The sequence below is a fragment of the Lepus europaeus genome, chromosome 9, assembly GCF_033115175.1.
Source record: "Lepus europaeus isolate LE1 chromosome 9, mLepTim1.pri, whole genome shotgun sequence".
Classification (NCBI taxonomy): Eukaryota; Metazoa; Chordata; class Mammalia; order Lagomorpha; family Leporidae; genus Lepus; species Lepus europaeus.
In genome coordinates, this window is record NC_084835.1 from 7,699,618 (window position 1) to 7,726,331 (window position 26,714).

The 26,714-nt window shown below is 57.0% G+C and overlaps 1 protein-coding gene across 2 annotated transcripts in view; it reads left to right on the forward strand.

Moving 5' to 3' along the window:
- The first annotated feature begins 2,225 nt into the window (after positions 1–2,225).
- Positions 2,226–26,714, forward strand: part of IRAK2 (interleukin 1 receptor associated kinase 2) — a 62,816-nt gene continuing 38,327 nt past the window's right edge. For both annotated transcript variants that reach the window (XR_009866752.1, XM_062200448.1), the window contains exons 1-2: positions 2,226–2,332; positions 9,806–9,988. Coding sequence is in view for 1 of the 2 variants with exons in the window: in XM_062200448.1 (XP_062056432.1) it covers positions 2,239–2,332; positions 9,806–9,988 (277 nt within the window). In the remaining variant the exon portion in view is untranslated. The remainder of the gene's footprint in view (positions 2,333–9,805; positions 9,989–26,714) is intronic.

The following is a 26,714-nucleotide window of genomic DNA, read 5'->3' on the forward strand; positions in this document are numbered from 1 at the left end:
AGCTTCAGGCTTCAGATTGGCCCAGCTCTGTCCATGGCAGCCATCTGGGGAGTGAACCAGCAGATGGAAGAGATTCTCTCTCTCTCTCTCTCTCTAACTCTTAAATAAAATAAAATAAAATAAAAGAACATCATTTTACTGAAAAGATTACATTGATAGGTGTTTGGCCAAATAAAGTATGGTGCTCCTAAATTAAGCCATTGAAAAGAAAAAGTAGAAGCCTTGTTTATTAACATGAAAAGCTGTTTCTTATTAACTGAAAATCACTTACAGAAAAATGCTTTCAAAGATTTTATGTCTAAAAGTTTTATAGAATTTTTTTTAATTAAAAAAAAATTTTTTAAAAGATTTATTTATTTATTTGAAAGTCAGAGTTACACAGAGAGAGGTAGAGAAAGAGAGAGAGAGAGAGAAAGGTCTTCCATCTGCAGGTTCACCTCCCAATTGGCCGCAACAGCCGGAGCTGCATCGATCCAGGAGCCAGGATCTTCCTCCGGGTCTCCCATGCAGGTGCAGGGGCCCAAGCACTTGGGCCATCCTCCACTGCTTTCCCAGGCCATAGCAGAGAGCTGGATCAGAAGAGGAGGAGCATCGCTTCTCGGCCTTTTGGCTAAGATCAAGTGTAGAAGAGGAGGAGCAAGGACTAGAACCGGAGCCCATATGGGATGCCAACGCTTCAGGCCAAGGTGTTAGCTTGCTGCGACACAGCACTGGTCCCTAGAGGTTTTTTTTTTTTTTTTTTTTTTTTTTTAGTATTTTATTTATTTGAGAGACAGTTATAGGAGAGACACAAAGGTCTTTTATCCACTGGTTTACTCCCCAAATGGCCATAATGGCAGAGGCTGGGCCAATCTGAAGCCAGGAGCCAGAAATTTATTTATTTATTTGAAAGGCAGAGTTACAGAGCAGCAGAGGCAGAGAGAGAGGTCTTCTGTCCATTGGTTCACTCACCTGATGGCCACAACGGCCAGAGCTGCACCGATCTGAAACCAGGAGCTAAGAGCTTCTTCTGGGTCTCCCACGTGGGTGCAGGGGCCCAAGGACCTGGGCCATCTTCTACTGCTTTCCCAGCCATAGCAAATAAATAAATCTTTAAAAACAAAACAAAGCGTGACTTCTGCATACACAACGATCGTGGCAGTTCTCGGGAATGACACGTAGGAAGGTGCTGATTGTCTCTGCCTCTGAGCACATACTGTTAGAAAGACTAGGAAAAGACATTTTTATTAAAAGGAGAAAGTTTGCTAGTATTCTCTCATCATCAGTATGCCGCCGCGTTCAAGCCCCAGCTTCCTGATAGCCCACGTGCCCTCGCCTCCCTGCACAGATTAGAGTTCTCCAGGAAGTTTTAAAAAATGCTAATATGGGAGTCCCGTCCCCGAGGGACCCAGGTTAGATCTCTGGAGGTAGGGCTGGGCGTCTATTGCGGTTTTGTTTTTCTTTAGATTTTTATTTCCTTGTTTGAAAGGCAGCATCGGATGCACACCCAGATTTTGATTTGCTTGTTCAGTCCCAAACACCTGTAACAGCCAGGACCGGACAGGCAGAAGCCAGGAGCCCCCTCGTGGGGGCAGCGACCCGAGGCCTTGAGCATCACACGCGCGCCTCCCAGGTGTACATCAGCGGGCAGCTGGGTCAGAGGCGGAGCCAGGACTCGAACCCGCGCACAGGGGTTGGATACACGTCCCTCCACGCCACAAGCCTGCCCACACTTACCACTGCCCAACACATTGTGAGCTTGTTCAGTGCGTTCCTTGTTGGCCCCTCTGCCCTGCCCGATCCCCAGTTCTACAATATGGCCTGCGGTTGGTGACCCACGGTGTATGTGAGGACAGCCCTGGACGCGAGGGTGGACAGGGGCCCAGAGTGGATTAGGGAGCCTGGCCGCTGGGGGGCAGTAGTGGCCCCCCACTCGGGCCCCGCCCACGCCCGGCCCCGCTCCTCTCTGGCCCGCCCAGGGCCCGCCCTTACTGGCTCAGGCTCCGTCCAGCCCCGCCCACGCCCGGGCCTCGCCCCTCTCTGGCCCGCCCAGGGCCCGCCCTTACTGGCTCAGGCTCCGTCCAGCCCCGCCCACGCCCGGGCCTCGCCCCTCTCTGGCCCGCCCAGGGCCCCCTCTTACTGGCTTAGGCTCATCCGGCCCCGCCCCCTGGGCCCGGGCCCCGCCCCCACCCCGGCGGGGCTCCGCGCGGGCCCCGCCGGGCCGGCACTCGCTCGCTGCGCTCCGTGGCGGCCGCTGCCATGCCCTGCTACATCCACCAGCTGCCCGCCTGGGTGCTGGACGACCTGTGCCGCAACATGGACACGCTCAACGAGTGGGACTGGATGCAGTTCGGTGAGGGCCGCGCGGGCGAGGGTCTGTGGTGGGGTCGGCGCGGCTCGGCGCGGGCCGGGGGCGCGGCCGCGGGTGGCGGCGGGGGTCCGCGGGCGGCCGCCGTCCGGACTGGAGGCGACGCTCGCGGCTTCCTCAGGAAGAGCTTCTGTGGTTTGCGCCGGCGCGACTGGCACCGCTGCTCCAGTAGCGCGGCTGTGAGTCTGGCGCTTAGGTTGTTCGTGCAAAAGCCGGTGGGTCCCGAAGCCGAGGGGACCCGTCGGGGTGTCGGCTTGGGCCGGGGGCCGGCTGGGGGCCGGGGGCGAGCGCCGGGCCGGGGGCCGGCCGTCTGGCCGCCCCATGGGGGTGTCCCTGGAGGTCCCGCCCCAAGGGTCGCAGCCCCGGCAGCGCAGGTGCACCTGCGCTGTGGGAGCGGGTGAGCTCCAGTTCGGGCCCGGGGTAACCCCTCCTAGGGTATGGGCGCCCGCAGAGGGCCGGGTGCCAGGATGCTCCTAGTGTGTGCCCTTAGCGCGTTGACTTCCTTGTGGATCTTTTCCAGAGTCTTACCGCCTTGTGCACTCGTTGTACAGAGTAACCTGCCCCCCCCCCCCCTAGAACATAGCCCGGTCATTCCCTGTCAGACGGTATTCCTTAGCGACATGGATTTGGGTTTTCTTTTCATGTGTATTTTTTTTTTTTTTTTGACAGGCAGAGTGGACAGTGAGAGAGAGAGAGAGAGACAGAAAGGTCTTCCCTTTGCCGTTGGTTCACCCCCCAATGGCGGCCGTGGCCGGCACGCTGCGCTGATCCAAAGCCAGGAGCCAGGTGCTTCTCCTGGTCTCCCATGGGGTGCAGGGCCCAAGCACCTGGGCCATCCTCCACTGCACTCCTGGGCCACAGCAGAGAGCTGGCCTGGAAGAGGATCAACTGGGACAGAATCCGGCGCCCCGACCAGGACTAGAACCTGGTGTGCCGGCGCCGCTAGGCGGAGGATTAGCCTGTTGAGCCACGGTGCTGGCCTCATGTGTATTTTTATTAAGTATGGTGAGAGAGAGGGCGAGTGAGAGAGGCCAGGAGAAATGGTGGAGGCAGCACGCTGGGATGGAGGTGTGTCCCTCCCCCCCATCGTGGGGTGGGGGTGGGGGGGGCTGTGACAGTGTCAGCTGTCCCCTCGTTCTCTAGCCTGGCCTGGCTCCACGTGCTGCAGTGGGCTGTGACTACTACTTTGGATTTTTACTGGGCAGGGGACATGAGTGGTGTGGGCGACTTGTTCTAGACTTTTCCATCCTGGCCTAGCCCTCAGTTGTGAATTCAGATGGCGGTCCCCAGGCATTAAACCAACCAACCAACCAGCTTTGTTTTTTGTTTTTTGTTTTTTGTTTTTTTTGACAGGCAGAGTGGACAGTGAGAGAGAGAGACAGAGAGAAAGGTCTTCCTTTGCTGTTCAACCAGCTTTGTTGAAACAGAATCCCCACCCCACCCCCTTTATTTATTTGAGAGGCAATTACAGAGAGGCAGAGGCACAGAGAGGTAAAGAGAGAGAGAGAGAGAGAGAGAGAGAGAGAGAGAGAGAGAGAGAGAGAGAGAGGTTTTCCATCCGCTGGTTCACTCCCCAAATGGCTGCAGTTGGAACTACACCAATCTGAAGCCAGGAGCTTCTTTCAGGTCTGCCACGTGGATGCAATGGCCCAAGGACTTGGGCCATATTCCACTGCTTTCCCAGGCCACAGCAGAGGGCTGGATCAGAAGTGGAGCAGCCGGGTCTTGAACCAGCGCTCATGTGGGATGCCGGCACTGCAGGTGGCATCTTTACCTGCCATGCCACAGCGCCGGCCCCAGAATTCACCTGTTTGTAGAGTACAGTCCAACAGCGTTTAGGGTATTGACAGAGGAGTACTCGCTGTCATTGTCAATATCACAACATTTCTGTTACTCCAGAAGAAGCCCTGTGGGCTTTGCTGTTGTGTCTCGGCCTCTCCACATTCCCCCTCCCTGAGGCACTGTCCGTGCCAGACATTTCCCATAAAGGAGTCACACAACACGTGTGGCCCTGTTTTCAACGCTGAACGATGTTCTGTTGTCTGGACAGACTGTATTGTATTTATCCGTTTAGCTGCGGATGGACATTTGAGTTTTTCCGTTGTTTGGCTGTTGTGAACGCTGCTGGTCTGAGTAGACGTGAGTGAGTGTTTATGTGGACATGCGGTCTCATTTCTCCTGGGTGGTTCCTGGGAGCAGAGCTCCTGAGCCGTCTGGGAGCCGTGGGTTTAACCATCTGAGGAGCGGCCAGGTTGTTCTCCAAGGTGGGAGAACCATTTGGCATCCCCAGCTCCATGTGTGAGGGTCACGGCTTCTCCACTTGTCTTTTTTTTTCTTTCAAAGATTTATTTATTTATTTGTTTGTTTTGAGAGGCAGAATTACAGAGGGAGGGAGGGAATTACAGAGAGAGGGAGGGAATTACAGAGAGAGTGGTCTTCCATCCACTGCTTCACTCCCCAAATGGCTGCAACAGCCACAGCTGGGCCGATCTGAAGCCAGGAGCCAGGAGCTTCATCCAGGTCTCCCACTCGGGTGCAGGGCTCCAAGCACTTAGGGCCATCCTTCACTGCTTCCCCAACCCACCAGCAGGGAGCTGGATCGTAAGTGGAGCAGCCATGACTCAAATTGGCGCCCATATGGTGCCACAGGCCCCCATGACTTACAGCACCACAGCAGGGACCCCTCTCCGTATGTCTCTTAAACTCCAGCCACCTGAGCAGGTGTGAGGCGGCCGCGCACTGTGGTTTTGATTGGCATTTCGCCAATGGGCTTCGCTGAGCTTCTCGTTTGGAGGCTCTGGCTTCATAGGTCCTGGATTCTAGTTTATGCAGTCCCCACAGGTGTCCCTTGTGACTGGGGACATAACTGGAGCTGTGGCAGGGTCCAGCCCCTGACCCGCCCGGCCTCCTCCTACTCTCCTTGTCTAGGACATTCGTCAGCCTGGGCCGCTGGTTCGTGTTAGTACCGTCTTGCTGCTGCAGCCAACAGCACACGTTGGCCGGCTCACAGCAGGGCCGTGTGGTTATCTGGCCTTTCTGGAGGTCGTCCCCCGGCTTGCGGCCATCGTCCCGCCTCTCGTGATCGCTGCCCGGCCCTCCTGTGTCTTCCGAAGCCGGTGCTCCTCCTCCCTTGTGGACGCTCTCAGCGGTTACGCAGGGCTGACCTAGACAGTCCCCGGTCGTCTCCTCGTCTCAGAGCCCTAGCTAGATCCCACCCGCAGAATCCCCTTGGCCAGCAGGCTGTTTGCAGGGCTTGGAGTTGTAGGTGGGTGTCTTTGGGGGTATTATTCCTTCTACCTTGGTCCTGCCACCTTGTTGGGGAGCCCTCTCCTGCGCCCTGCGCCCTGCTGCTCTCTGGCCCCATCGGTTTGCACCTGTCTCTCCCAGGGACCTCACCTGTGTAGGTCACCCCTGTGTTCCCCGAGCGAGCCCAGGCCAGGTGCGGTGGGCACTTAGCATGCACCTGAGGAATGAACTGAAGGGCCAGGAATGCTGAGGGTATGGGGCAGGGGCCCACTTTGAGCCCAGGTGGGCCGTGTCTGCTCCGGGGTCGCTGGCCCAGGAGCCGGCCGTGCTGTGCTGAGTCACTGTCATGAAAAAGTCCCTGCCAGCTGACTGTGGTCCTGGAGGGGAGGGTGTGGGGTGAGGGAGGAACGCAGAAGTCCAGGGATGCCCCAGCCCCAGGTGTGCCCGCTGCCTTGGGTGGGACACCTGCCGGCTGCCTCCTGCTTCCCTGAGCGCGTCCCATCCACTTTTGCCTTCTGGGAAAAGAGTCCCGGAGTGTTTCTGGGCCCTGGAAGGAGGGTTTCTTATGGCTTCCCCCTGCCCCAGTGTTCAGAGTGGCGCCGGCAGGGGCTCCTTTGCTTTGTCTCTGCCTGGCTGTGTGGCTTCAGGCAAGTGACAGCTTCTTTCTGTTTTTTTTTTTTTTTTTTTTTTTTAATTTATTTATTTGGGGCTGGCGCTGTGGCATAACAGGCAAAGCCGCTGCCTACAGTGCCAGCATCCCATGTGGGAGCCAGTTCCCCAAGTGACTGCAATGGCCAGGGCTAGGCCAGGCCGGAGCCAGAAGCCAGGAGCTTCTTCTGGGTCTCTTATGTGAGTAGCAGGGTCCCAAACACTTGGGCCAACTTCTGCTGCTTTTCCCAGCCCATTTGCAGGGAGCCGGATCAGAAGTGGAGCAGCGGGGACAGGAGCCAGCACCCATATGGGATGCTGGCGCTGCAGGTGATGGTGGTACCTTGTGCGTGCCACAGTGTCAGCCGCGATGGCCTCTCTCTGAGCCTTTAACCTCCTGCTCTGTAATCCACCCCTGCAGAGTTGTTGTGGGACCTCTACAGAGTCCTGGGGACTGGGGAGGAGTCTCTTACTTCCCGAAGGCGAACTTGGCCTTGGGACAGGTAGTGCGGGAAGCTGTGTCGACTCTTGTCTGCAGGACTTTTGGAAGATGGGCAGTGGTTCCCACTGCCACCGGTGACTTCCTACAGAATCTGAAAGCAGAGACTTGGAGTTGTGGTCTCCGTGTTTTACCACGGGATAAAACAGGTTCCCACTGTTGTGGCTTGCCTGACACGTAGAGCCAGCACATACCTGGTGTTTCCAGTGTGCCGAGCCCTGACTCTTCGGATCTGCCGAGCACCTCTGAAGCAGTGTTGCTGCCATCCCTGTTTGGTAGATGAGGAAGCCGAGGCTTGGGGAGACGTAACAGGCCCTCCCCAAATGCACAGAAGCTAAGCTGCAGGGCGAGGATTTGAACCCAGGCCCTGGAATCCCAGGGTCTGTCCTCCGGAGCCCTGCTGACAAAGGCGCATGGGTTTTATCTGTAGAGGAAAGTCTAGAAGATGAGGCGCCAAACGCAACCTGTGGTTTTCTTGGGGTCTTCCAAGGGGAGAGATCGTGGGGACTTTGAACTTCTGATTCCCGAATGTCCCACCAGGACTGCTCCACCACGCACCTGTCGGTGCTAACAGAATGGTGAGCCTCCATAGAGAGGCAGTGACTCACCGCCGCCGTGATCTCTGTCTCGTTCCGACCCTGTCTTAATCCTGTGCCACAGATAGATGCTCGTGGGCCTGTGCCCATGACCCGTCTTGGGTCGCCTTCCTGGAACTCAGCTGGCCAGACCCTGACTCTTGTTCCCTTGGGTTATGAGCGATGCGTGGCCCTCGGAGGGTCGGGGCCGTGGCCTAGTTTTCCGTGGCCGTGGTGGCCTCTGTTTCCCCGTGACATCATGCCCCCGGGGGCGGGAGGTGTGCAGGAAAGCAGTTCCTTCCTCTTCCTCAGTGCCCTCCGCTGGAAGCCGCCCCGGCCTGGCTGACGTCACCCCCTGACCAGGAATCTGGCCTGGACTTTCCAGTGACTAAACTGCAGCTGAGACTCTTTCCATTCCCAGGGGGCCCTGCTGCTGCAGGGTCTCTCTCTGCAGGACGCTGTCCCACTGCCCGGGGCACATTCTGTCCCCACACCCGTCCGGACTCCGCGGTCCGCAGCCCGTTGTCCAGCTCGTGGCTGCCCTTCCTGCCTCCGCCCACCTGTGCTTCTGTTTCCTGCACTTGCTCTAGGGGCTCACTGGGCACTGCATCTCCAGACCCTGAGACAGGCCCTGGCGCACAGCAGGTGTGACCCATGTTCTGTGGAATGAGTGAGGGACGTGCTGTCCACTTAGATCCCTGCTCTGCCACTTCTCACCGAAGCGTCACCTTTTTATTCCTAGCGTTAAAAGATACCTCCCAGCCAGCGCCGTGGCTCACTAGGCTAATCCTCTGCCTGCGGCGCCGGCACCCCGGGTTCTAGTCCCAGTTGGGGTGCTGGGCACTAGTCCCGGTTGCTCCGCTCCCAGTCCAGCTTTTTGCTGTGGCCCGGGAAGGCAGCGGAGGATGGCCTAAGTCCTTGGGTCCCTGCACCCACATGGGAGACTGGGAGGGGGCACCCGGCTCCTGGCTTCGGATTGGCACAGCGCTGGCCGTGGTGGCCATTGGGGGAGTGGGCCAGTGGAGTGGACCTTTCTCTCTGTCTCTCTCTCACTGTCTATAACTCTCTCTCTGTCTCTCTCTCAGTCTAACTGCCTGTCAAAAAAATAAAATAAAATAAAAGATACTTCCCTACCTTTAGCAAACTCAGATACTTTGCAGCCATCACGAATGCGCCGGGGATAATGTTAGTAAGTAGAGCAGCCTGCAGGCACCAGCAGTCTGGCAGCTGCCATGCCCACAGCCACACCAGGTAGAGGGCCCTGTGACTTGTTTCTCTCCCCTCTGAAATTTTTTTATCTTTTTGTTAAAAAATATTTTATTTTTACTTATTTGAGAGGTAGCAGTTACAGAAAGAGAGAGAGAGGGAGAGACAGAGAGAAAGGTCTTCATCTGCTTGTTCACTCCCCAAATGACCGCAACAGCTGGAGCTGCGCCGGTCCAAAGCCAGGAGTCAGGCGCTTCCTCCGGGTCTCCCACGCGGGTGCAGGGGCCCAAGCCCTTGGACTGTCCTCTGCTGCTTCCCCAGGCCATTAGCAGAGAGCTGGACCGGAAGAGGAGCTGGAACCAGTGCCGGTACGGGCTGCCGGCGCCACAGGTGGAGGCTTGGCCTGCGACGCCACAGCGCTGGCCCCTTTTTTTCTTTAGGGAGCAACCATTCGTGTGAGGTAGAGTAAGAAGAAGCAATGCGGTGCTTTTATTATTGCCAGTGGTGGCTCCTGCAAATGTTGTCTAGTACCTCGGCACTGGCATGGTGCTTGGTGAGGGGGCGAGGCCTGGGCTCATTCATTGGTTGAGTCTTACTGAGTTTCCCCACAGGGCTAGGACTCAGAGGGTCTTGGCACTTATTCTCGGGGCCTTGTAAGTGCAAGAGTAGCCCTGAGAGGGAGTGCCTCCTTAAATTTTGTATCCTGGCTCACGGTGGGGGGCAGTTCATGTCCCAGCTGCTCCACTTCTGATCCAGCTTCCTGCTGATGGCCTGGGAAAGCAGCAGAAGATGGCCTGAGTGTCTGGGCCCCTGTCACCCATGTGGGAGACCCAGATAAAGCGCCTGGCTCCTCGCTTCGGCCTGTTCCAGCTGTGGCCGTTGCAGCCATCTGGGAGTGAACCAGTGGATGGAAGATCTTTCTCTCTCTCTCTCCCTCTGTCTCTCCCCCATTCCCCATCTCTGTAAGTCTTCTAAAATAATACATAAAATCTTTTAAAAAATCGTCTTCTGGGTGCTCCACTCGCCTCCCCCTTGCCCTGGCGCCCACCCTGTGCCAGGTGTGGGCCTGGATTCTGGAGATGTGACAGTGCATGAAGCAGGCTGGCTGGGTGAGTCTCAGTTCTCACCGGTCAGGCAGCTACACCAGCGGAAGTGCAGTAACAGGGGTCCCAGCCCGCAGCTGGTAGCAGGATCCGCGTCCTACCCTGGGAGGGTGTGGTGGGACGCGCTCGCGGAGGGACTGCCCCCGTGCCTCTAAGCCCGGTCTTCTCGCTCGCCCCGCAGCCTCCTACGTGATCCCTGACCTGACGCAGCTGCGGAAGATCAAGTCGCTGGAGCGGGTGCAGGGCGTGAGCATCACCCGGGAACTGCTGTGGTGGTGGAGCATGCGCCAGGCCACCGTGCAGCAGCTCGTGGACCTCCTGCGCCGGCTGCAGCTCTACCGCGCCGCCCAGATCCTGCTGGACTGTGAGTGGCTCCCGGGCAGCTGCCTGGGCACCGCCCCCTTCCCCAGGCTTCCCACCCAACCGTGGTGCCCGTGGGGAGGGACCCGGGTGCCAGGGAACACATGGGGGAGGGAGGCTTTCTTATAAATCCTTTTGTGCACTTCGCATTTGGGGTTCCTCTTTCAAAAACAACGAAATAGAAATTTTAAAAACTCCACTATTCCATAACGAAAAAAAAAAAAAAAAAAAAAAGGAAAAGAAATGACTCAGGTTGCCTTCCTGTTCCTCATTTTGCATCAGGAAGCGCGCGCTCTCCACGGTTCGTGCTCGGCCTGACTGCGTGGCACGCACTTTGGATCCACAGCCCCTCTGTTGTGCAAGAGGCAGCCGAGCACGTGCACACTTGTGTGTTTCTCTCCAAGCAGCAACAGGTCTTGGAGACTGTCGTGCAGCCGCATGGCTTTCGCTTTTGTTTTTGTTGTTTAAAGAATTATTTACTTGTTTGAAAGCCAGAGTTACAGAGAGGCAGAGGCAGAGAGAGAGAGGCCTTCCATTCCACTGGTTCACTCCCAAATGGCCGCAACGGCCGGAGCTGTGCCGATCCAAACCCAGGAACCAGGAGCTTCTTCTGGGTCTCCTACATGGGTGCGGGGGCCCAAACACTTGGGCCATCTTCCACTGCTTTCCCAGGCCATAGCAGAGAGCTGGATGGGAAGTGGAGTAGCAGGGACTCGAACTGGCACCCATATGGGATACGGGCACTGCAGGTGGCAGCTTTACCCACTTTGCCACAGCACCGGGCCCTATTTTGTTTCTTAATTGAGAGGCAGAGAGAGAGAGAGAAAGAAAGCGAGAGAGGCAGAATTCCCGTCAGTTCATTCATTTCCCAGATCCCTGCACCAGCCGGGACTAGGCTGAAGCTGGACTCCCAGCCCGCGTCTCCCGCTTGGGAGCAGGAGCCACCACTGTCTGTGAAAGTCTACTCTAGCAGGAACTGAAGTCAGGAGAGGGAATCCAACCCAGGCCCTGTGGCGCGGGGTGCCGACGTCTCAGCACCGTGTCCAGCACCTGGTTTGTTTAAATTGCTTCCTCTTGACAGCTGTTTTAGTTGCTTCTAGTCTTTCTTTTCTGTAGTGTTGTGCACACACACTTGAGCACACACACTCTGTTTTGCACACGTGTGAGTGTAGCCATAAGATAGCTTTCTAGCATTGGAATGGGTGTGCATTTTAAGTTTTATTATTTTTTTAAAGATTTTTTTTTAAAGATTTATTTATCTGGCCGGTGCTGCGGCTCAATAGGCTAATCCTCTGCCTTGCAGCGCCGGCACACCGGGTTCTAGTCCCGGTCGGGGCACCGGATTCTGTCCCGGTTGCCCCTCTTCCAGGCCAGCTCTCTGCTGTGGCCCGGGAGGGCAGTGGAGGATGGCCCAAGTGCTTGGGCCCTGCACCCCATGGGAGACCAGGAGAAGCACCTGGCTCCTGGCTTCGGATCAGCACGGTGCGCCGGCCACAGCGCGCCGGCCGTGGAGGCCATTGGAGGGTGAACCAACGGCAAAGGAAGACTTTTTTCTCTCTCTCTCTCTCACTGTCCACTCTGCCTGTCCAAAAAAAAAAAAAGATTTATTTATCTATCTGAGAGGCAGAGTTACAGACAGGGAGAGAGAGAGAAGAGAGAGGTCGTCCATCCCCTGATTTGCTCCCCAGATGGTCACTACGGCCAAAGCTGGGCCAATCGGAAGCCAGGAGCCGGGAGCTGCCTCTGGGTCTCCCACGTGGGTGCAGAGGCCTAAGCACTTGGGCCGTCTTCCACTTTCCAGCTTTCCCAGGTCATAGTAGAAAGCTGGATCGGAAGTGAAGCAGCTGGGACTTGAACCAGTGCCCATGTGGGATGCTGGCACCACGGGTGGAGGCTTAGCCTGTTATGCCATAGCGCCAGCTCCCATGTTTTAAGTTTTGATTAATATTCATATCATATTATCAGCACCTCCCCCAGGCTTCTGTCTGGCCTCCCGAGCACACCATGTTCCTCAGACAGAGTGGGTGGGCTGCTCTGACTCTGGCCTGCCCTGTTCTGAGTCTTGGGTCCCCTTCTCCCTTGCGCCAAGGTCGAGTCCTTATCCTGGTCAGCCAGAGTCTACAGCAAAGTGGTGAGGCCCAGGCCTGGTTTTGGGCCTGAGTCCCTGCCTAAGTCCCATGAGGGGGTTGGGTGGGCTGACACAGAGCCCCCAGGGCCAGTCATCATGCCTTGCACTCAGCATCACAGCCAGCACATGGTTGTGGTTGGTCGGTGTGACTGACAGCTGCCTGGCTGGGCTCTGCCCAGCTGTGGCCTCTGTCCCTGGAGGCTGACGTGGCAGATCCTGGGAAGGATTGGAGCCTGACCCCCCAGGGGTCTTCCAGGGGTCCAGAAGGAGGGCAGAAGGGGGCTGGGGAGAGGAGGAGCCCCCGGCAGAGTGCTGTCAGTAGCTAGGGGCGTGGTTCCTGCTGGGCTGGGGAGGGGGATGGCAGGCTGAGGCCCGCACTGGCCCCTCTTTGGCCCCCGTGGGGTGGGCTGAGATGTCACGCGGCACTCAATGACACCTGCAAGCAGAGACAGAGGCCTTGTTGGACACGCCCACTCTCCCGTGGCGTCAGAGCTGCTTGCTGACTAATCTGGAACGGATTCTTAGAAGACACGTTGGGGTTGACCAGATAGCGTGTGAGACTTGAAGAACACACTCGTCTCAGCACCCACAGCGAGCATGTTCCACGGGGCAGGAGTTGGCAGGTGGGGGGGCGGGGGGACTCTGAGCAGCTCCCTCTCCCCCCACCCCCGAGGAACGAGGACGAGAAAGGGGAAGTGGCCCGGGGTCTGGGTCCAGAGCCCTGGTGCTTGGTTTTTCCCAGCCCCTGCCGCTGAGAACGGTCCTCAGATCCAGCCAGCCTGCCCTCTCTTCTGTCCCCCGGACCTCTGTTCCTCTTCCCCATGGCTCTGCCCTGTTGGTTAAAGCTGCCTGAGCGTGATGGTTGAGATGCCAGCATCCCACATGGGAGTGCCTGGGTTCAGTGCCTGCGCTGGCCCCTGTCGTCCACATGGAAGACCTGGATTAAGGTCCTGCCCCGGGGCCGGCGCTGTGGCGGAATGGGTTAAGCTGCTGCCTACATCGCTGATGTCCCATGTTCACATCAAACCCCCCTCCCTACTCACGTACCTGAGAAAGCAGCAGAAGATGGCCCAAGTGCTTGGGCCTTCGCGCCCATGTGGGAGACCTGGATGAAGCTCCTGGCTTTGGCTTCAGCCTGTCCCAGTCCCTGCGCTGGGGAGTGAACCAGACGATTTCACTGTCTCTCCCTCTCTATAACTCTGCCTTTCAAATAAATAAAATAAAATCTCAAAAAAAAAAAAATATCCTGGCTGCCCAGGGGTCCTTGCCAACTTCTGCGGAGTAAACCCCTGAGTGGGGGCTCCCTTTGATTGCCTTTCCTTCACCATCTCTCTCGTCTCTCCCCCTCTGCCTCTGAAATAAATAATAATAATAATAAAAGACAAAAAAAACCGAAACATGAAGAAGAGAGGCTGAGGCCGGCTCACCTGTTCTGGGCCCTGGAGTCCTCCGACAGGCCACTTCCCCTTTCTGTCTCTTGTGTTGTTCTAAAATCAGGGAAAATTGGGATATAAATGCCCACCACTTTTGGAGGTGAGAATGAGCATCTGGGTTGCATTTTGATCATGTTTTCCAGATGGCCAAAGCCTTTTGCTTCTCTGGCCCTTCCGCTAAGCATCATTTCTCTTTTATTCCCTTAAGATTGCTTGTTAACCACTTTGAGAACCCTTTTCTGCCTACCACTTCTTTTTTATTTTTCTGCGTGTGGTGCCGCTGGTTAAGTTCAGCTGCCGCCTGTGGCTCTGGCATTGCCTGGGCTCCAGTTCTGCCTGCACCTCCACTCCCAACCCAGTGTCCTGCTCATGCACAGGGGGCCAGCAGGTGATGGCCCGGATACTGGGGTCCCTGTCACCTCTGCAGGAGACCAGCATGGAGTTCCTGGCTCCTGGCTTGGGCCTTGGGGACGTTGTGGCCATTTGGGAAATGAACTACTAGGTGGAAGATCTTTCTCCCTCTGTCTCTCCCTTTCAATAAATCAATACATCTTTTAAAAAAAATGAAGAATTTAGATAGGTGCCGACTGGGTAGCTTCCTGCCTTGTGAGTAGGGGATTGGCTAACCAAGGAGCCCAGGTTCTGGGAAGGAAGGGGAGGCACAAGAATAAAGAAATCCTCAGGGTAAGAAGGGGCCGAGGCCAAGGTCCTGGTGACGGCAGGCCGGGGCTGGTGCGCTCTGATGAGAACCACAGCTCCCAGCGTGTGGGTCACAGGACGTGGGGAGCTGTAGCCTGGCTGGGATCGCGTGTGGGTCACGGGACGTGGGGAGCTGTAGCCTGGCTGGGATCGCATGTGGGTCACGGGACGTGGGGAGCTGTAGCCTGGCTGGGTTTCCAGCTTGTCCCAGGAAGAAAATGGAGAGCATTCATCTAAGAGTACATGGAAAATGGAAGTGAAAAAAAAAGTTTACTTTGGTACAGAATTTTTTTTTTTTAAATCCATGCATATGAAGGGGTCTTCAAAAAGATCAAGAAAAATACATTTTATGAAAAAGCTGTTTGGGTTTCAAAGTTTTGTTGTACCAGAATACACTTATCATTTGCTTTTCTTTTCCACAATTTTTTTTTAAAGATTTATTTATTTATTTGAAAGTCAGAGTTACACAGAGAGAGGAGAGGCAGAGAGAGAGTGAGAGAGAGAGAGAGAGAGAGAGAGGTCTTCCATCCATTGTTCACTCCCCAGATGACCGCAATGGCTGGAGCTGCGCCGATCCGAAGCCAAGAGCCAGGAGCTTCTTCTGGGTCTCCCACGTGGGTGCAGGGGCCCACGCATTTGGGCCGTCTTCTACTGCTTTCCCAGGCCACAGCAGAGAGCTGGATTGGAAGTGGAGCAGCTGGGTCTTGAACCCGTGGCTATATGGGATGCCAGCACTGCAGGCCAGGGCATTAAGCCACTGCGCCACAGCGCCAGCCCCAATATATTTCTTTTTTAAGAGCAAGAGAGAGAGAGAGAGGGAGAGAGGGAGCCAATAAAATTTCCATCCACTGGCTCACTCCCCAAGTGCCTGCAAGGATGGGGACTTAATCTAGGCCTCCCACGGGGGTGGCAGGAACCAAGTTCCTCGAGTCATCGCCCTGGCCTCCCAGGATCTGCCTTAGCGGGAAGCTGTCTGGAGTCAGGAGCCAGAACTGGGAATCGAACCCGGGCACTGCAGTGTGAGGTATGGTCCTCCTACCTGGTGTCTGCAGCACTGGGCCGGACCTTGCCCCTCCAGAAGCTCCGAGGTGCCCTCCTACGTCCAGGCAGCATCAGAAGTGCTTCGGGGCAGATGTGGCTGAAGTCGGGGCTTGTGCCCTATGACCTAAAGTTTTGGGGGTGCCTCCGCCTGCTTTGTCTCTTGCTTTTGGCTTCTCTCTGGTCTCAGCAGTCCAGGCTCACTGCATTGGCTTGAGCTGGACAGCCGGGGCAGCCTTCCCCAGGGTGTTGAGGGCCAGGTTCGTTCCTTCTGTCACTCGGCCGCTTGGCTTCTGCACAGGTCTCAGGTGTGCTGAGTCGGCAAGAAGGCAAAGAGGGATGAAGGGCTGGGTGGGGGATCCCTTTTCTTTAAAGACATGGCCAGGAAGTTGGCGTGTCTGGTCACGCCTGGGTGCAAGGGAGCCTGGGAGAGGGGTGCCGCTGGGAGGGTAAGCTTGGATTTCGCGAGGAGGCAAGGAAATCGGCGTCAGGGAGCGCCTTCCAGGGCCTGCCTCCGTCCTCCTCTCTGGCCGCCCAGGTGTCCCTCTGCACCTGTCTCCACGTGCATGGAACATGCCTTTCCCCAAGGGAGACAGGCCCGAGTCCTCGTCAGTGACGGCCTAAAGCTCAGGGCCCTGGGTCCGGGGTGGGGAGGGTGTGCATCTTCCTCCATACTCTCTCAGGCCCCTGTGAGCCCGTCCGTCTCAACCAAAGAGAAGTTGCCGGTGCCCCCTCCACCTGCACACCCAGGCTCAGTGGTGGAATGGGGACAGGAAGCCACAGTGAAAACGCCCATTTGAGGCGAGAAGCATGGGGTCGCCAGTGCTGGGCCGCAGTCCGAGCAGGGATCGCAAAGGCCCTTCCGTGCTGGGAAGCAGCTCCTAGCTCGGCCCCTCTGCAGCCCCCGGTCCTTCTCTGCGGTTCTCAGACCACACTACGCTTGTGCACCTGGGAGCTGGTTAGAAATGCAGACGATGGGGCTCCCATCCCGGCTGCTCTCCTGGTGCCCCTAAGGTTTAAGGCCCTTCGCTCCCCCCGCTGGTTCTCTGTGATTTCCGACTGTGTTGGGGCAGGATGTGAGCTTCCTTGTTCGTTCGCCTTCGTGACCTCATCTGAATTGGAGTCAGAGAACCTGGCCTGACCTACGCTCCGTGGCTCTCCCAGCCCACTTCCTGCTGCTGTGGGTTTGAGAAACGAGGGGAGCCGTAGGGACCAAACAATCACAAGCTTTTCTCAGCCCAGGCCTGTGGTTTCTTTGGTGAGACGATTCTCACAAATTGCGAGCTCCTAATCAGCACCGTGTCCTGGCTGTCAGTCCTGACGCTGGCACCTCCGCTCGCCGGGCCTCCCCTTCCCGTTGCCCGTGCTCCGGGGCGCCCATGAAGCCACCGAGACAGGAAGTGGGGTGGCAGGTGTCCAAGGACAGAGCAGCAGCCGTGGACGGACTTCAGGTCTTCTGAGCTGTTGGAGATTCCAGGGTTGGACATAAGTCTATCCCGGAACACAGAGCCGCTGTTCCTGCGGGGGCCAAGGAGGGGGCTTGTTCCCAAGAGGGGTGGGGGAGCAGGATCAGCTCTCCCAGTGGCTCCTGGGACTGGGAGCCAGCACAGCAGGATTTGGGTGAGGATCCAGGCGGAGGCACCTGGCTGTTTGGGGGGTTTGGCTGGGACCCTCTGATCCCGCTTTCTCCCACGTTCACAGAAACAGCTTGGGTTCTGCTCAGTGGCTGGAACCGTAGGGTCAGTGCCTCTGCTTTTATTTTTCTTTTCATCCTGTTTGAAAGAGACAGAGATGCAGAGACAAGAAGATAGGGAGGGAGGGAGGGAGAGAGAGAGGGAGAATGATTATCTTCCATTTGCTGGTTCGCTCCCCAGATGGCCAGGGCTGGATCAGGCCAAAGCCAGGAGCAGGAGCTCCGCCTAGGTCTCCCCCTGGATGGAAGGAACCCTGTGGGGATGGAGATCCCTGGCCATCCGCCTAGGTCTCCCCCGCTCTGGGGATGGAGCGCCCTGGCCGTCCACCCAGGTCTCCCCTGCTCTGGGGATGGAGCGCCCTGGCTGGGCTCTGAGAGACCCCCGAGCTTTGTCCAGGTTTCTGTCCTCCTGCGTGTGAGAATGCCCACGGGAAACACAGGGAGACGTGAACAGAAGAGTCAGATGTATTGAAAGGCAGAAGGATAGTGCACGCTCAGACGTGAGTATCAGGGCGACAAGGGAGAGAATCCCACCCACGCAGGCTGGAGGCATCTTCTCAGAGGATGGGGGTGCTGCTTAGGGCAGGGCCTGACTGAAAATCCAAAGGCGAGGGCCGGCGCTGCGGCGTGCTAGGTTAGGCCTCTGCCTGCAGTCCCAGCGTCCCATACAGGCTCCTGTGCAAGGCCCAGCTGCCCCTCTTCCCATCCAGCTCTCTGCTGTGGCCTGGGATGGCAGTAGAAGATGACCCAAGTCCTTGAGCCCCTGTACCTGCGTGGGAGACCAGGAAGAAGCTCCTGGCTCCTGGCTTCAGATTGGCCCAGCTTCAGCTGTTGTGACCGTTTGGGGAGTGAACCAGCGGATGGGAGACCTTTCTCTGTGCGCACTCTCTCTCTCTCTCTCTGTAACTCTGCCTCTCAAATAAATATGTTTTATAAAAAATCCAAGAGAACTGGGGATGGGACACCCCAGTTGCACACCTTGTGGTCTCCAGGTAGGTGTCATGGTGCCTGGAGCCTGGTGTCAAGTGAGGCTTAGTAGCATTGTGGTGCAGCAGGTTCGGCTGCCGCTTGCAAGCTGGCATCTCACATGGGTGCCTGTTCAAGTCTGGCTGCTCCTCTGCCGATCCAGCTCCCAGCTAATGTGCCCGGGAAAGCAGTGGAAGATGGCCCAAATACTTGGGCCACTGTCACCACATTCCAGACTGCTGGCTTCTGCCTGGCCCACCCCAGACGTTGTGGCCACTTGGAGGGTGAACCAGTGAATGGAAGATACCTCTCTCACTCTCTAGCTCTCTCGCCCTCGCTCTCTCTCTCTCTCTCTCAGTTGCTCTCGCTCTGTCTCTCTTACTAGCTCTGTAAGTCTGCCTTTCAAGTAAATAAATAAATCTTTTTTTAGAAGAAGAAAAATGAATGGGTGTGGCAGTGTCATCCCGGCTGAGTCAGCTTGTGAAGTGACGGATTGGGCGGTGCACACGGCTTGGCTGTTGCTTCGTCCTCAGCTCCTCCCGTCCCGACTCCCCGCCCTGCCCATGTCACCTGCTGCCTCTCAGGGCACGCGTTAGCAGGAAGCTGGAGTTGGACACGGAGCTGGGACTTGAACCCAGGCGCTCTGGAATGGGATGCAGGCGTCGCAGGCAGTCTCTTGACTGCTGTGCCAAATCCTGCCCCGGGGTGACTTTTAGCCGGGTCTGCCTCTGCCGGGGCCGTCGCACGGGCCTGCAGGAGTTCCCGTCAGCAGGTGCGAGAGCCGGCAGTTCCCAGCTGGGGCTCTATTCCTGGGCACCCACTTTTTTATTTATTAATTATTACACTGGTTTGGCTGTTATAAAAAGGCCAACATAGCTGCAGCTTAAACTAGAAAGTTCTTGCGCGTAGTTGTGGATCCATGGTGCCGGTGTTCCGGCTGCTCCTCTCCTTATTCTGCTGTCCTTGACATGGGCTTGGGACTTGGCCTTGCTGCTGACCCGATGCCGCGCTCACCCCACAGCCAGCACGAGGGAGGCCCTTTCCTTTCGGGTGTGGGGCACACAGGAAGCACTTAATGTCCATGTGACTGCATGGACTGCGTTTCCTGGTTCCCTTGCCCCCGGGGAGCTTGTCACATCCCCTGAGCCTTCAGGCTCTGGCCAGGAGAGGAACGTGCCTCCCCGAGGTGGGGCAGCCCTGTGAGCACAGGGCGTCTGTAGTAGGGACCGAGGTGGGGAGCAGTGGTTCCTACGCCCTGCGCCTCAGAAGAGGTGGTGCCAGCGAGGGTCGGGGGTGATGCTGCACTTGGGGAGCCCTGCAGGCTGTCACCACCCTTGCCTTTGCAGGTCTCAAAGCCCCCAGCGCACCAAGGCTCTGGTAAGTCCCACGGCAAGGAAGCCCATTGAGGTCGCTGATCACTGTATTTGGCTGTGGGGCCGCTTCTCGCTCCACACTTTGTAATGTGCCCGTGCAAGCAGCACGCGTCGTGAGTCTCTGCTCTGGGGACGCAGTGACCTGGTGCAGTCTCAGGAGCTCCAGGACCGAGAGCCGGGGTCCAGGGCAGAGCTGCTGTGTCGAGGCCGGCGCTCGGCATCAGAGGAATCCTGTGGCAGGGTCTAAAGACGAGGGTCCTCCTAGGTGGGGCCTGCCTGACCCCCAGGCTGGCACCTGGGCTTGAGGCAGACTGCTGTGTTGGGCCGTGGCTTCCAGCGGAGAGAGGATGGGCCCTGCTCACTGCTGGGCTCCAAGGCTGAGAGCTGGCCTGGGAGCTGAGCCCTGGGTGGGGGGTGGATGGCTCCAGGTAGGAAGTGGAGGCTGGAAACCAGGAATCCCTGACCCGTGAGGGGGTATTCTCCCAGGTCCCTCCCACAGGAAGTCAGAGAAGCAGCAGCTGGACAGAATTAAGAATGAAGTTGCAAAGTATTTAGCAAGCACCTGCTGTGTGCCAGGGACCGGAGACAGGCCGTGAAAACACAAGGACCCAGGCCCCTAGGGGCTTGCGTCCACGGGAGAGACAAATGTTAATACACGTGGCCACCTGCAGGGCGTGCTCCAAGGGCAGTGCCGGGGCTGGGCAGGACAAGGAATGGGAGGGTTTGATCTCCTGGGAGGGCATCCCTGAGCTCCGGGGAGCTTGAGCCCCAGCCAAGAGAGGAACCACACAGACATTTCTGTGCAGAGGGAGCCCTGTGGTGGGGAGGGTGTGTGTGAGGACCAGAGAGAGACCGTGGAGGCCTCAGCCAGTGGACAGCAGTGTGACGGAGGCAGGGGAGGGGCAGGGTCAGCCGCCGCAGCCTGAGCAGGCTGTGGTCAGGAGTTTGCTCTTGAACTTTGAGATGACCAGTCCATTTTCTGCTGTTTTAGTTTCTTCTTTCTTCAAGCCTTTCTCTCTCTGTAAAACCAGCCCGGCGTTCCTGTTGGAACTCTCAGTTGCCCAGGGGAAGAAAGTTTTTTTTTTTTTTTCAGCGGGGACTAAAGGGAAGTGGTTGGAGGACCTCTCACTGGGGAGTTCCCCCTTCTGCCAATGGTGGGGGCAGGGCTGTGAGGCCCCAGGTGTCAGCTCCTGGAATCTGAAGGGACCTGGAAAGTGGCCAGGTTCTGTCTTCCGGTCTGTTGCTCCCACCTCCCTGGGAATTGTTAGGTTTTGCAATTTTCTCGCAGTCTGTTTCCGCTTGTGCAACCCTGGCTGTTTATAGCTTTGGCGTAGGCATCTCCACCGTGGTCATTTCCTTCCTGGAAAACTCCCCACGCAGTGAGGAGATCCACGCTGCTGAAGCCAAACAGAAGGCAGGGGCTCCTCCTCTCCCCCAGAGGTGCCGTGTGGAGAGATCCAGGCAAGCTCCCTGGGAAGGCTTCCCACAGCCTCGCGTCCCAGCCAATGGGAACTGCGGAGCCCGGCAGCACGGGGCTGAGCCCCCGGGGCAGTCACAGTCGTAACTGGTGGTAACCTGTGTTAGCCACAGGCGCCGGGCTGGGTCTTTTGTCCTGATTCTTTTTTTTTTTTTTTTTTTTACTTGTGGCAAAATTAAATTTACTTTTTATTTTATTTTTTTTATTTATTAAACTTTTATTTAATGAATATAAATTTCCAAAGTATAGCTTATGGGTTACAATGGCTTCCCCCCTCCCATGACTTCCCTCCCGCCCGCAACCCTCCCCTTTCCCGCTCCCTTTCCCCTTCCATTCATGTAAAGATTCATTTTCAATTCTCTTTGTATACAGAAGATCAGTTTAGTATATATTAGGTAAAGATTTCAACATTTTGCCCATATAGCAACATCAAGTGAAAAAACTACCATTGGATTACTAATTATAGCATTAAATAGCAATGTACAGCACATTAAAGACAGAGATCCTACATAATTTTTTTTTCAAATTAATTAATTTTCTATGCCATTTCCATTTTAACACCAGGTTGTTTTTTTTTTTCATTTCCAATTCTCTTTATATACAGAAGATCACTTCAGTATATAATTAGCAAAGACCTCATCAGTCTGCGCCCACACAGAAATGCAAAGTATAAAAATACTGTTTCAGTACCAGTCATAGCATCACTTGGCTTTAGACGACACATTAGGGACAGATCCCACATGGGGTGTAAGTACACAGTGACTCCTGTTGCTGACTTAACAATTTGACACTCCTGTTCATGGCGTCAGTAATCTCCCTAGGCTCTAGTCATGAGTTGCCAGGGCTATGGAAGCCTTTAGAGTTCGCTGACTTTGACTATGACCCTATCGGAATAAGATCAAAGTGGAGGTTCTCTCCTCCCTTCGGAGAAGGGTACCTCCTTCTTTGATGGCCCCGTTCTTTCCACTGGGATCTCACTCACATCACTCACAGAGATCATTCATTTAGGTCTTTTTTTTTTTTTTTCCATGATATCTTGGCTTTCCATGCCTGCTATACTCTCATGGGCTCTTCAGCCAGATCTGAATGCCTTGAGGGCTGATTCTGAGGCCAGAGTGTTGTTTAGGACATCTGCCATTCTATGAGTCTGCTGTGTATCCCACTTCCCATGTTGGATCTTTCTCTCCCTTTTTGATTCTATCAGTTAGTATTAGCAGATACTTGTCTTGTTTGTGTGATCTCTTTGACTCTTAGACCTATCAGAGCTATCAATTGTGAGCTGAAATTGATCACTTGGACTAGTGCGATGGCATTGGTACATGCCATCTTGATGGAATTGTGTTGGAATCCCCTGGCACATTTCTAACTCCTGATTCTTACTGTACCTGTTTCATCGGAGGCTCAGTGACCAGCCGACCCTCTCGGGTTCCCGTAGCTTGTGAGGAAGAGGGCCAGAGTGGGAGTTCCTGTGTGCCTGACCCCCGCCACATGGGCTGCATACGGGACGGCGTTGGGTCTCACCTTCCTCCTCCGGAAAATGGCCATGGACATCTCGCTGTCACTGTGCTTCCGAACTGGGGGATGGCGAGGTGTCCCTCGTCACTGCTGTGTGCCGGGGACAGGGCTCTAGGAGCTTGGACTGCTGCTGGTTTCTTGGGAATGACGTGGGGGAGAACTGCGCTGTCCCGCCGAGGCTCCCCCGAGCTGCAGGCTCCGCGCTAGCCAGGATGGGTCAGAGGCCGCCACGCTGACAGGTGGTCCCAGCTGTCCCGGCATTCACCGCGGCCTGAGGACTTCTCCGTCATAGACGTGGCCTCTGGAGCGCATGGCTTCCCAGGTCCTGGTGGTAGAGGAAGGGAGGGCTGGGAGCGGAGGGCAGAGGCCCACTTGCTGCTGATGGCTGAGCTCAGGAGGTGACACGGCATCTCCACCAAGGGCAGGAGAGCAGCCAGGACTCGTGCCAGCACTCGCGTGAGATGCCGGCGTCACAGGTGAGGCTTAGCCGCCGCACTGCTATGGTGCTGGCCCCAGTTGCTTGCATTTCAAGTGGCCGTACGTAGGTTCAGTGCCAGCCTCTGGCTCCTGACTCCAGCCGCCTGCTAAGGTAGACCCTGGGAGGTGACAATGATGTCTCAAGTAACTGGGTCCCTGTTCCTGCCGTTGTGAACTCTTGGGAAGTGAACCAGTAAATGGGAGATTTCTCTGTCTCTCTGTCACCTTGTCTCTCTGGCTTTCAAATACATAAATAAAAGCAAGTAAAATCCAGTGGGCAGAACGAGCCCTATGACTCCACCCCGTTGCAAGGGAGGCTGGGACTGGAGGGAGCGTTGGTTCTCGGTGAGCACCGTCTCAGCTGCAGTTTCGTGTCTGGGGATTTGTGCTGGGATCTGCCTGCCTGTGGCCTGCAGGGTCTCGCCCAGGGTCCCGCGAGCCTGATCTCCACCAGTTGCCCCCGGTCAGCCCTCATCCGAGGAGGTGGACCAGACTTCCCTGCCTCCACACCTTGGAATGAGACCCCTGCCTGGCTCCCCTGCCTGCTCCCTGGGGCTCAGCCTTGCTTCTTTTGGGCCTCTGCTGGAAGGAAGGCACCTCCTCCCAGAAGTACCCCCAGACTGCCCCAGGTGAGCAGGTCGATCAGGCCCTTCCTCCCCGAGCTCACTTTCAGCACAGAACAGCTCCCAGTCAGAGCCCGCTTTCTGTCAGCAACATGTCGGTTTTGACGAAGGCTGGAATCCTCGGCCCGTGGCACAGTGTGTGAGGAAGAGTGAGCCACGGGAGCCCTGGTGGCTTGTAGGTCCTCCACGGGGCTGGCCTCGGAGCTGGGAGTTCTGAGAGGGGCAGGTGTGCGTGCGAGGCTGTGGCTGCGGGGGATGGGGTGAGCCGAGAGGGAGCCAGCCGGCAGGGAAGCAGAGGGGCCGGAGAGCCGTGTGCATCCCTGGTCAAGCCAGCGGGCACCACGCTGCTTCAGTTACGCTGAGTCACTGTGGTCTGTTCTGGAAGGATCCGTGAGTCAGTGTGCGAGTGAAAGCCCGGTAAGTACTGGGTCACTGTTGGCCTCGTGGGCCTGAGGGGTGGGGGTTTCCAGAGCGTGCTCACCGTGGCAGAATCTGGCCGCGTGTGCAGGGTCCCCTCGCTCCCACGCCTGGCTCCCCTCTGCCACTGCATTAAACGTTCCCAGGCAGCCAAGGCCCAGCATGCACATGCCCCCTGACCATTCTGGTTGGGGGAAGTGGGCATAAAAAAACAGAATTAAATAGACCAGCTGCTGTGGGCTTCCCTTCCTTGACGTCGAGGACAAAGATAGCACCTGCACCTGCGTCCGCAGCTGTGAAGTAGGCCGAGCACGCGTGTGGGGAGGCGCCTGGGAAAGCCTGGCCTGAGTCAGCCTAGGCCGCCGAGCGCTGCCTGCATCTCGGTGGCTCCCCGCTGGGTGGGGTGGGGGTGGGGGCCTTGCCTGAGAGCCCACTGCGGGTGTGTGACTGAGCGCCCATCTTTGCCTTCTGCGGCATGAGTGGTGCTGCTCGGAGAGTGCTGGACGCCCTGCAAATACGAAGCAGAGAGGAGAAACCATAGCCGTCACCAATGCTGGGAGCCGGAAGGTTCCCCGAGAAGCCTCGCCCGTGCCTCTGTGCCCCTGTTGCCTGCGACTTCCCCTTCATCCTCTGAGTGAAGCCAGTGGTCCTTGGCCCCCCCAGGGGAGCTTTCAGAAACTTCCAGACTTGTGTCAACCCCTAGTGCCCACAGCCCCCCAGCTCCCCCAGTGACTGGCATCTGAGCAGGGCGGAGAGCCCCGGATGCCAGCCCTCTGTGTGGTCGTGGGCACAGGCTGAGCACCAAGTTGCTGCCAGCGAGGTTCCGTTTCCAGGGGAGCATCTGCCCACCAGGCTTCCCCAGAGAGCCTCACCCGGAGTCTCAGGTTCATTGTTGTCTGCACCTCTCAGGCTGGGAGACTGGGGGACCAGGGTCATGGCACAGAGTGTGCCCTCGGGCCTGACCAGCCGCTTCAACCCGCCGAGCCTGGGCCTGGAGTGGTGCTGGGAGCGCCAGTGCTCACAGAGGTTCTCGAGGGCTGAGATGTGTGCCCTCTGCCACGGCACACACACGGCTGGGGATTGGAGGGGCTGGGTCTGGTTCCCCCGGGTGAAGCACTCTCCAGGTTCTCCCCTCTGCAGGCTGTCCTGATCCTGCAGAGCTCACTTTCTGCGAATTTTAAAAAGCCGGGAGGGTGGGTGAGTGGGGAACAGGTGTTGTCCTGGCAGCCTGAGGCCACAGGTGCTCAGGGCACGACCCTATCTCGTGGATGTCTGGCCTCCTTTGCCTCCTCCGGCGTCTGTCTTTGTGGCCTGTGCTCTGGGTGGCCGCCTGCAGGGGTGGGTGAGCTCGGCTGTGTATTGGCAAAGACCAGGCTTCCCGGGAGTGAGCACAGCGGAGTCACGTTTTCTCCATCTTTCGGTTTTGACCGTGGGAAAGAGGCAGGGAGCGGCCTGGCCTGCGCCTTCCCACTCAGCCTGCAGGCCAGCAGCTCCCGAGTGGAACTGCAGGTGGGTAACGTTTGCACGCGTCCCTGACCATTTAAGGTTACAGGACCTGAGAACCCAGGAAACCGAAACTTCCGCTGGGGCCAGCCGTGGGCCGGGTCAGCTGATGGCTGTGTGTGACTGGGGTCCTCCTAGTATGGCGGGAGCCCTTGTCTGCGAGGGTGAGCCTCAGCCCCAGATGTGCGGGCGGGTCAGCCCCCACCACACTTCTGCATGACCCACAGCACCAGGTGTCAGCCACCGCTGGATTCCCCTTGGGACAGGGCAGACCAAGGCTTTGTGAGCCCCGTGGGTGGGGGCCCCTGATGTCGGTGTTCCTGCCAGATAGGTTTTTTTAAAAAATGTGTTCCTTCAGCCAGTTTGTACAGAGTATTCTCTGTGTCTTTCTGTATTTTTAAAGGCTTGTTTTATTTTATTTGAAAGGCAGAGTGACAGAGAGAGAGAGAGAGAGAGAGGTCCTTCATCCATTGGGTCACTGCCCAAATGGCCACAACAGCTGGGACTGGGCCAGGAGCCAGGAACCCCATCTGGGTCCCCCACACGGTTGGCAGGGCCCACACCCTTGAGCCGCCACCTGCTGCTTCCCAGGCCTATCAGCGGGGAGCTGGATTGGAAATGGAGTAGCTGGGACTAGAACTGGCACCCTGGTGAGGGTGTCCCAAGTGACGGCTTATCTTGCTGCGCCGTGGTGCTTGCCCCTGCTAAGACAGGCCCCTAGAGAGGGACGGAGATGAGGGAAAAATCATCGGGAATGATGCTGAGTGCGGGCAGGCCTGCACTGTCTCCCTCAGCCCTTCTGCTGAGAGGAAACGCAGGCAGCCGCTGGAGGCAGGGAGAGGGCTGGTGTGCCGGGGCCGTGGCAGCTCCAGGACCGGGGGGCCTTCTGGGGGCTCTCGCAGCCCAGGCATTCCCTACTGTGGGGCCTGGCTCTGCAGGAGGTTGCTGGCAGGACCCTTCTCTGGCCAGTGCCAGGAGGTGCTGTGGTGCAGCGGGTTAAAGCCCCAGCCTGCAGTGCCGTCATCCCATGTGGGCACCAGTGCGAGTCCCAGCTGCTCCACTTCTGATCCAGCTCCCTGCTAATGCTCCTGGGAAAGCAGCGGAGGATGGTCAGAGTGCTTGGGTCCCTGCACCCACGTGAGAGACTGGGAAGAAGCTCCTGGCTCCTGGCTTTGGATCGGCTCAGCTCCGGCCGTTGCAGCCATTTGGGGAGTGAACCAGCACATGGAAGACCTCTATATGTGTCTCTACCTCTCTCTGTAACTCAAATCTTTAAAAAAAAAAAAAAGTTTCAGAGTTACGTTAAATGAAAAAGAACTAAGGCTCCATCCCACTTTCTTAACACTCAGTGTGCGAGTAGTTTATTAGATAACCAGTATTTTAAAGAT